Source organism: Trematomus bernacchii, unplaced genomic scaffold, assembly GCF_902827165.1.
Source record: "Trematomus bernacchii unplaced genomic scaffold, fTreBer1.1, whole genome shotgun sequence".
Classification (NCBI taxonomy): Eukaryota; Metazoa; Chordata; class Actinopteri; order Perciformes; family Nototheniidae; genus Trematomus; species Trematomus bernacchii.
This window is the reverse complement of record NW_022987973.1, coordinates 16,401,585-16,412,623: the sequence shown is the minus strand read 5'-3', so window position 1 is coordinate 16,412,623 and position 11,039 is coordinate 16,401,585. Positions and strand designations below refer to the sequence as shown.

The following is an 11,039-nucleotide window of genomic DNA, read 5'->3' as shown; positions in this document are numbered from 1 at the left end:
TTTAGAATAACACAACCATAGTTCCGAGAAACATGTGTCACTATTTCATTTTCCACACTGTAACTTGACTTGACTGATCTTGGTGTGCAAATTTGCCCAGCACTTTAACCTTATTGAATCTTACAGTACATTTCAGTTAGGAGTTTACTTTGTTTCCATTGTTGATTTGTTTCAATTTGTATTCATTAGATAGAGAGATAAAGAACACGTTCTGAGACACTAAGTTAAATATACTTAATTTGCTTGTCTGACTTTATAAGCATGAGCTGATTATATAGGTAAATATAATCAGCGTTGTAAAAAACATTAGTATTACTTGAGCCATACTACTTGGAGGTAATAAAATGACTTCACCACATGATGGCAGCAAACTGTTAAGTATGGTGCAGAAAGTGGTCAGAGAGTCAGGCTAGTATACACAAAGGAAATTAAGTTCATTATACAAAGCAGACATGCCATTATTCACTGGAACAGAAAGGAATAATTAATTTAAGACACAATTATTATTATTATTGCATTTATCAACATTTCTTTATAAATATGTTATACCTACCTCTATTTTCTTTTAGGGATCATGTAGATGTCTGATGGAACACGTGAGACATGATGGCTTCCTCTGGTCTGCAGGTCCCTGTTTTTGCCACCTCCGCCGAGTAAATGATGTCAGTTCCTCCACCAGCTTGTATTTGATGTATACTGAAAGGATTACGTACTTCCAACACCATGAACAAATTAATCTCTATATTGCCATGGCACACCCAGTAAGTTTCACACTAGATCATGCTCATGCAAGTTGGAGAAATGACTAACTTCATAACTATCTTTATTTAATTCACTGAAATGTCAAACTACACAAGTTGTAAAGTATGAAGGATGAAGTAGGCATTTATTGTAATCAAGATATATTCTCATATAACTTTTTTTTTAAACTCTACCACCTCCCATAATGTGTTCACAGACACAGGAAATGCTATTGTTCCAGACAGGATATGCCCAGAGTGGGGCCACAGATGACACGCATAGAGATTGATATTGAGGGTGAGTGTGATACAACCACAGTAAGAGAGAAATCCATAATGAGCTTCCTGCAATGGACACTTTCTATTATGTCATTCAGTATCAGATCCCTTCTGACTGTTAATGACCTTCACTCCAGCATGTGCGGACATTTACAGTAACACACACACACACACACACACACACACACACACACACACACACACACACACACACACACACTAAACAAAGCCAGTATTGTGGGCTGCAGCCACTAGAGAAGAGTCTCACACAGCTATGTGAAATTGAACCATGGTAACTGAATTGGAATCTTGGCCAGTGTCTAGCATCCTGTATTTACACAATAAGTATGACAAAGATGTATAACTGCTCGAGTGAGGGTGGGTGGGTGCCTATGTATTTCTATACTCATGTTCTCTCCACTTGCACATTAATTAGAGGATACCTACTTTCCTTCCACAGAACATAAGTGTCACGGAGGTGATCTCTGGGCCCATAGATCTCGGCCTCCGTTACGGGTTGTATAGCTTAATTGTTGGGGATTGTGTTCACCTGGTGCCCTGTGATGGCTCCTCCCCCCTCACCTGTGTCTTAGTCTGTGTGTGTATTTAGGTGCTGTTTTCTTGTTGGGTTAGAGGTGTGTGAGATCCTTGTGGCTGGTGACTGTGCTCACGTGAACAGCGAGATTGAGGCTGTGTCATGTGCCCGTGAGTAATAAATGCCCACACCGGGTTGTATTTTGGACGTTCTGCCTCTGCCTCCTTGCTTGGTCGGGCCGCTCAACGGTCAGCTTCACAATAAGGTACCCAAACACTAAGATTTCACGCTGTGTCTGATTTATTTAGAAAATTAAATTTGATTCAAGGCTTAAGAGTAACATAACATAAGAATTACAGTTTGCATTTGCATCAGGTTTAGGGCTGTGTCTAGGGTTTAAATCAGTGTAATGATATTTATAGGAATAATTTGTGATAGCGAATGTTTGCAAATACTCAGACAAAACTCATACGTGCACGACAAAATCTTAAGACTGATTTAATTCAGATTTCATTAAAGTCATTCATTTAAACAGCAGAACGTGATAAAATTACATCACTATGGTTTCACCGAACAGTGATGATGAAAAGTAATTTTGAATGTTTTCCCTATGCTATATGTGTAGGGTCAGAATATAATCTTTCTCAAAGAGTGTCCATAAGTACAGCTTTTTAGCTTCAACATTGTGTGTATTCCTTTTTGTATGTCCCTGTGTGTCTGCCAAGATCTCTGTAATGTTTTCGCCTTTAGAAATAATACATTCAGCATAGTTTGCTCCTAAAATGTTCTTGTTACCTCCCGTCATTTACACACACAGACCCACACACATTTATACACACCGGATGACGTGCAGCTAGCCTCATGCCTAAGGAGCAGACTGCGACACAGCATCCAACTCCCTCCCTCTCTCCCTCCCTCCCTCTCCTGCAGTCCTCTCCTCTCCTGTCCCAGGCAGCACTGCTCCGCCTCCTCCTGCTGCCCTGCCTGACTGCTCATCAATAAGCTGTATTAGCCATCACTAATCATATTGCGAGAGACAGAGAGCGAGAGGTTAGGGCAGCTAGACTTTGTGTGTATCATCTCCAGTGTGTGTGTGTGTGCGTGTGCGTGTGCATGTGTGCGTGTGCGTGTGCATGTGTGCAGGCAGGGAGGGAGGGAGGGAGGGAGGAGGGAGGGGGTGTATCCTAGCAGAGAGCTTTTCCCTGTTGTAGTAACCAACCGCATGCCGGCTTGCCAGCCGTTACTTCACTGCAGCAGCAGCAGCAATCAGCCCTCTCGTATTGAGTGAGCCAGACACGCTAACCTGTCTGTCCCCTCCTCTTTTCTCTCTCGCTCTCTCTGCATATTCAGCAGAGCTGCCCTTCTCTCCTCCTCATCACTCTGCCACTCCTGCGGCGTTGCTCTTTGCTTGAAGGGGACACTGGCCTGCTCCTCACCCACTGATTCTGCATGACTGTCACAAAGGTAAGACCACTCTGCATGGGATGCAACTTTCAGGATGTCAACAGTAATTTGGGATTGTGGGTGGATTGGACCGTGAAGGTTATTTTGGGTGTTATTCTCATGAGTTGAGTTTTTAAGTAGTGTAGTGTAGAGTTGCGGGAGCAGAAGGTTATCATGATGCTGCTGCCATAGGATGTTGCTTAATTTGTCTTCCCATTAGAAATGCATTTCGGTTATGATAAAACCAGAATCGAATTCTGTGATTACATTCTCTAATCTGCAGCTTATTACAGGCCGGCAGCAATTTGTACTGGGTATGAAGTTATTATTTCATCTGTATAGGACTTTATTTTAAATGAGACTTGGCATTTGAAGACTAAACTTTGTTTGCTGCTGTCATTTTGACTCCCTTTCAAAATATGTTATCATAGTGTATGTACAGGGTTGATAAGAGATGAAGAGTCTGTGCTAATTCTGGCCAATTTGGTTGTTTAAATTATTTGATTCCACTTGTATCAATAAGAATATGGGAGATCGTTAGCAGGTTTTGTTTGCTAGCAGCTGCAGGGAATAGTCTCTTAAAGCCTGAAGATGGCTTTGACAAACACTGATTTATTATACTAATTAACTGAAAGATTACCATTTAGATATACTAATTATGGATTTTTAAGTACTTAAGATGAAAAAGTGTTGTCAGTGTGCTTCAATCATACTGTGGATTTGTCTTGCTCAACTGTGAATTGCATTATAGCACTTTGCTTTGGACAAAAGTGTCAGTCAAATGAATACATGCTGTTTAACTGTCACATTAGGAGACTCAGCCTAGTTAATGGGTGGAAAGCAGTATCACATTAGGCAAACTACCAATTTTAGGGCTTAGAATTGGGTTTTGCTTAATGTTAGGGTTCAATTATTTTAATGGTAAGTATTGGGGTTAGATAAAGACGAATATGGTCAATCTTCTTAGAGTAGTTGTCAACTCAGTGTCCTCTCAAGTGATAACAGCACAAATGTTTGTGTGTGTTTGTAACAGTCCTAAGCTGATCTTAAAGTAGCCGTTTTACCTCTCCTGGTTGACTGTTTGTGTGCACCAAAGTGAGTATTGGTGGATGCAGTCTCTGCTTTAAGCCGCAGTCTCCGGTTAAATCCTCTTTATCAATTAACAGAAAGGGAGAGACAGAGCCAGAGAGACAAATAGAGAGACAGAGAAACAGGAAGACACACAGAGAGAGGAAATTAGCACACCTACTCCCATGTAGAGAATTAACCTGGACTAAAATAGATGACCTACTGAAGACAGAGGACAATGGCCTATTTACTAACACTTGCAGTCACACACCTGCAGGGTCTACACGGAAGTTATGTTAACACAGAATGGCTTAGTTTTGATTTCCAGGCTGAAATCTCTCACACAGATTCACAGACGAAGCCTCTCAAAGTAAAATTTGTCTTCCTGTGAGAGAGATTGTGTGGGAGGTGTGTTTGCGGCTGTGTAGGTGGATGCTCTCCACTACGAGAACTGAGTGAGGAAAAGGTCATGTGCTTGTGTGTTGGCACTGAGCCAAAGCCTAAGTCTGACTGTAGACAAAGCCACATGCATTGTACAGAATTTTAATGAATACACCCATGAGTTTTATTGTCATTGCTAGCATTTTATTTCTTACCCGCAATTATGGAAATGAGGTGAGGATGGAGAAGAGAAAAAAAGGAAAGTAAAAAATGTACTTTGACATCTCAAAAAAAGACACAAGAGCACATTATCAAGTGGTATCTAAAAGATTATTGGTGTGTAGGAGAAGCAGAGAGAGAGAGAGTGTGTTTTCAGGGCTCTGCCTGCCAACAGCAGAGAGTCACCTTGGGAGTGATACAGGACAAGAGCTGCTTTGCTGACGGGGCTAAACAGCCTTCTACCCCTCAGCACACACACACACACACACAGACACACAGACAATGTTCTGGAGAGACAGTCTCTGCAATGCCTACTTAGTATCAGATCACCATTATGGTCTATGACCTTTTGTGTCTGCATGGATTTACAATGAATTGCAATGGGGGCATATACATTTACACCTGTAACATAAATATGGCAGTGATGACATCTCTTTGAAAAAGCTATAATGTACATGTTGGCCTATAAGCACTGTGTTTTAACCGAACAACGCATCATTACACACATAAGCACATTTATAGGAGGAGGATTATCTCCTTAGAATAATAAATCGGTACGTGATATGCTGCATACTTGATTAATACAAAAATAGGTGACATACTTAAAGGAAACCTATCATGCTATATTTAAATGATATATTGTAGGGCCATACCTATATAAGGTATATTTATACGTTTCTGTTTTCAAAATACCAAACAGATCATGCATTTTAGCCATGCCTCATTTCGCTCTATGTGCTGTTTGCTGTCTACGGGGCTGATCTCTGTGAGCTGCAGCTGACCACGCCCCCCTGCAGGAGAGGTGAGACGTGCTCTGATCAGCTGCTGGGCTGTCAGAAGAGGGGGAGAAAAAGAGATCTCTGTGTTTTATTATATAGAGTCGTTATTCATTTGTTTTAAAGCTCAATAAATAACAAAGAAGACCTTTGACCGGCACTTTTCAAATTTTGTCCGGAAGATTTAAACTTTAACGGACATCTTGACCGGCGAAACAAACTGAAACTCTGCCGCACGGTCCCCTCGTTCCTTGGAAGAGGCGGAGAGGTGGGTGTTTGTCATCTGCTGGTGGACTAACCGGAGAGAATTACAGTGCTTGCCTCGACGGGGAGGGATTGCATTGCAGTGGGAGCAAACGCTTGCCTCGGGGAGGGAGAAAGAAAGCCACAGCGGAGAATAAACAGAAGGGTAACCATGGTAACCAAGTCTTCTTCGCTGCTTTTGTGGCAGACTACAGCGCCACTTACAGGCCTGGCATATGTACTACAGCGTCTCCAGCGCTTTCGAGCGGCAATGGCCGTGGCTGTCTCCTCCTGATTGGTGGAGTTGGCCCAATAGCCGTAGCGCCACCGTCCTGACGTCAGGACACTGTTCAAATCTGGATCAGTTTTTTATCAGATCCGTTGCAGCCCCTTTTTTTTAGAGATTTGGGTATGGAGGAAAATAGAGAGGGTTATGTTTTCTGACACTTGGTGAGTTCCCTGGAACACCGGGGACACATATTCATGTATAAAAGACGTACAAAAGTGCATTTTGTATGATAGGTCCCCTTTAAAGTATGTTATAAGTTGCTAAACATTCTGCATCAACAAACCGTTTGGTTATAAAAAGTTTATACATCACCAGATTTAAAATATTGCTGTTTTACAATTTAGTCCATTTCTTTATGGCAAAATAGCAAACAACCAATGCAGAGCAAACACAATTTATTTTTAACGCAGTCTTTATTTAATGTTGTTTAGGCTGCTATGCATCTCACTTAAGCGATGTTCCTGCAAGAGATGTTACAAGACTTGGCCTTTGGAAACTTTAATCCCATAACACAACTTCACATTGTATTTCTGACTTTGCAAGCTATAACTACATTCTTAATGTTTTTCGCAATGGGGATGAATGCAAAGCTGACAATGCATGAGAATGTCTGTAAGAATGTAAAATGAGTCTTAGTAACATGCACACTGTGATAAACAACTGCAAACAAAGCCAGAAACTACCATTTTGTCCTCTGATAAAATGCTGACAGTGAAAATAGGTCATTGCGAGATAAATCCATGGCCTTTGCTTTGATTCGTGGCCTAACTGGACTGAGTCCTCTGTGAGACGGGACCATAAGCTCTTTAGCTTTTTAACGTTTAGTCTACTGGCAATAACATTCTTTGGGCCTGGAGGATTTTACTGGATATTGCTACCAAATATCTTAATGCGTCAGATTGAAAGTCAAAATATGATTCATATATTACCCGAGGGTAATGCATTCCCTGACTTCTGCTGTTATACTGAAGATTTATGAGAGGAATAAACTGTGTGTTACTATGCCAAATGCTGCTAGTACTCAACACTGCTGAGGAGTTCCTAGGGAGAATCCAAGAAAAAGCATTTTCACATTAGTTTTCTCTAAAAGTAATCCCAGAGATGCACGAAGGAAAGTGTTTGAAAGGGGAATGACGTTTAACACAGGCCTGTGACTCAGTAATATAACAGTGACGTGGTATGCATGTTAGTGCTCTACATTACACCCCACAAATTAGTTTTCAATCTCAATTTTAACAGCTGGTTGTGCAAAAATAAAAAAGTACCTTTAAATGAAAAAAGGTCAAAAATATGTTTTTTGCCCATTTACCAAAAAAATGACATTTTGCTTACATAATACTTTTTGCAGTTCTTGTAATTATTTGTATTTTCCATTGGAAAACTGCTTTGCAGATATGGAACTATAAGCCTTTTTTTTTGCAAAATGATGACACATTACACATGACTATGATCTGAAAATATCCACAATATTCAATTGAATGTAGTATTTATCCAGAATATTGAATTGAGTGAGATCCTTAGTGCTGAATACAGCATGTTGCTCTGTGTGGCAGAAAACTTCCAACACAGCTGGCACACCAGGGCACGGCATAAGATTATTATTATTATTATTATTATTATTACTATATCTGGACACTCTGTTCTTATTTGCCTTGTGATTGTGTGAATGTCTGTGTGTGGACGTGGGTGGGAAGGCCCAAATGTGAGTTGGAAGACACAGTGTAGGTGGGTGGAGAACTTCCATTGCTACTACTAAATCGGTACAGAGTATTGGAGTTCTTGTAATATCAGCAAAAGGACAAACCTGTTTATCTGCTGTCTTTTGACCTGAAACTGATTCTTTTTGCATCCTTCCTCAAGGCTGTTTGACCTCATCTCAAAGATCTCAATGAAAGCCTGCAGCAGCCAGCTGCTCGATTACATAAGCTAAACGTAGGAAGGCAAACCCATACAGTAAAAACCCTGAGCAGTATTCAGTTTGTTTAATAAAAGACTATTTGTATCCTCCAACAACACAGACAGGCAACAGAGGCTAGCCCTCGCATTAATTGTTGCCCTGAGTTACCTTGCTGTCAGTTTAAGTTTGGTCTCAGTCCACAGGGCTCAAGGGAGAGGCATAATGGCCACAGCGGGATTCATATGTGCAAGAAACTGACCTCCAGAAGGACGGGGTCACACAACCCTCCGTGTGCCTAACGACCTCCAGCCAGAGTCGTTGGGAAATAAAAGAACAGAAGGACTGAACTCTTTTTCATTTCCAAACTCATTTCTGACCAGCAACTGTGCCATAAAGCATAACGGCAAGCTGCTGCTATAGGAAAAGGTTAAACAGATCATTTGGACTTTTCTTTTAAATAACCCTTTTTAATAGAAAGCTGTAATGCAACTCCTGAAATGGTCCAGTAGATTTTGGTTGGATACCACAGAAAGAGCAGGGTGCTGGGGAGGGGGGTGGGGAGGAGGAGAGGAGTGACCGAGATGAGGAGGGGGAGGACTGGCCTTTGGAGTAAATCTTTTTGTTCCTTTTAGACACCAGCAGAAAAGCTCTAAAGGGAGTCCATGTGGTGATATATGAATGTCTGTTCCCAGAGGACACAGCCACACACACTTACGTATGTGTGTGTTACTATACTTGAGAGACCCTTTTTGATTTTATTCATTTTCTGGCTCATAACTCTAACCTTAACCATCTGCACTGCAACCCTAACCTCGCCCTAATCCTATTTGAACTTTAACCTTTAAACTAAAAGCTTGGCCCTCAAATAGGATTTTGTGAATAATTTTACTCAACTATTACGCTCTCCTAAATGAATGCTTAATAAGGTCTCTTAATTTGAACCCTGTGAAAGAGCTGCTGATGTCAAAACCTGTTATTTTGTTGTTTTTTGGCTTTTTATCAAAACTACCTGCTTTTCTATACATGTGAGAGCCAAAAATGTGCTCTTTTGTCTATTGCAGTACTTTTAAAGTGTATTGATGTCTTGACTATGTGGGTCTTAAACTCAGCCCCGAAGCACAAGAACACACATATGTACACTCTTGTTTGTCCCTATCAGAAACTTTATATTTAACCATGCTGACGTGAATTCTATATAATTCAAAGTAGCATTCCAGCTGTGTTGAGTGTGTTTATGGTACAGCTTCTGCTGTCAACTGGCTATTAAGACTCTTAGAGCATTACATGATTCAAGAAATGTTTAGAGACATGAATGCTCTGACAAATCTCAGTGACCATATGCATTTATAATGATTTATTTTTCCAATCAAAAAGGGATAATAAACATTTGCTGTAGTTCTACATTCATGCAGACAAATACAAGCACTTCCACACTCAAACTGTCTTGAATTCTTTACTTGGGGCTCCTCGCCCACCATAAATCTTAATTGAGTCTGATTTAAACCACTGGCCATTTGTCAAGCTTAATGTTTACCCGCACGCTCTCTCACACACTGACACACAGACAGAGACATTAAACTGAGAGCTAGATCCACAACCTAGCAACCCAAAACCTGCTATTCTTGAAGCAGGAAAATACACAACAGTTTAGCAGATTAAGAAGCCTAAACCCAGAATTCAGCTTTTTCTTTTTTATCCTCACACTAAATTAAGCAGATAAAAAAATAAACATGAACGGAGAGCAAGTTGTGTCTGTGTAAAGAGTGGGAGCAGACAAAAAGTGTGAGAAAAAGGAGGAAAAAAGGGACGTCGTTGTGAGAAAGCCACAAAAAAAGCATTCACCACAGGAAGACATTCAGATCTCATGAGCTCATTGCCTGTCAGAAAGCTTCCTTACCCTGCTGTGTGTGTGTGTGTGTGTGTGTGTGTGTGTGTGTGTGTGTGTGTGTGGTGTGTGTGTGTGTGTGTGTGTGTGTGTGTGTGTGTGTGTGTGTGTGTGTGTGGTGTGTGTGTGTGTGTGTGTGTGTGTGTGTGTGTGTGTTGTGGTGTGTGTGTGTGTGTGTGTGGGTGTGTGTGTGTGTGTGTGTGTGTGTGTGTGTGTGTGTGTGTGTGGTGTGTGTGTGTGTGTGTGTGTGTGTGTGTGTGTGTGTGTGTGTGTGTGTGTGTGTGTGTGTGTGCTGTGTGTGTGTGTGTGTGTGTGTGTGTGTGGGTGTGTGTGTGTGTGTGTGTGTGTGGTGTGTGTGTGTGTGTGTGTGTGTGGTGTGTGTGTGTGTGTGTGTGTGTGTGTGGTGTGTGTGTGTGTGTGTGTGTGTGTGTGTGTGTGTGTGTGTGTGTGTGTGTGTGTGTGTGTGTGTGTGTGTGTGTGTGTCGTATAAAAGCCTGTTGTATTATTTAAAAAGTTTAGGAAACTCTTCTTCATTTTGTCACTGCATACATCTTTCCTCCACCGCAAACACATTCACGTATGTCATGACTTATATAATAGTTGACTTTCTCTGCAAAGTATGAATTACATTTATTGCGAAAATGCACAGCGTACAGCTTTGTTATGGCTTGTGTTGGATACAAGTGCTCATTTTTAGATTCCTTTGGGAGCTTGCTTAAATAAAAGAGGAGGAAATATTGTGAAATTATTTGTGAATATCCTCCAGTGGAAATAAAGATCCAGTGGAGAGCGACCATTACCAGCATCCCTTTCCCCTCCAACTGAGATTGGGTTTGTGTGTAACGAGGATATAGGATGTGCTTCCTTTTTTTGGGCCTGGGGCAAGGAAATAGAGACAGTAACAGCAACTATGTACAGTATGATTGTGTGTAAGGAGAGAATGTGTGGTAAACATGTTGTTCACCCTGAAATGCTCATATTCTGGTGTTCAATATTAAATATGAATAAGAGGAAGTATTGACTTTATTCCAAAGACGCTTTGGTTTTAACACGTGAAGAAACTGGTTGTAAGCTTCAATAATGTTTTCAATAATTTGCTGCGTTGATCACTCCTAGATGGTTTTGAACACTTTTCTATCCTCTCCCTTTTCTCACTGGGCAATCCTTTCTTAAAGTGGACCTATCATGCTATATTTAAATGATATATTGTAGGGCCATACCTATATAAGGTATATTTATACGTTTCTGTTTTCAAAATACCAAACAGATCATGCATTTTAGCCA

General features: G+C 40.9%; 1 protein-coding gene across 1 annotated transcript in view; it reads left to right on the top strand.

Moving 5' to 3' along the window:
- Positions 1-2,789: 2,789 nt before the first annotated feature.
- LOC117471230 (coronin-2B-like) overlaps positions 2,790-11,039 on the top strand; it is a 41,156-nt gene continuing 32,906 nt past the window's right edge. The window contains 1 exon segment of the mRNA XM_034116085.1: positions 2,790-3,018. Within this exon segment, the coding sequence (XP_033971976.1) occupies positions 3,004-3,018 (15 nt within the window). The 5' untranslated portion in view covers positions 2,790-3,003.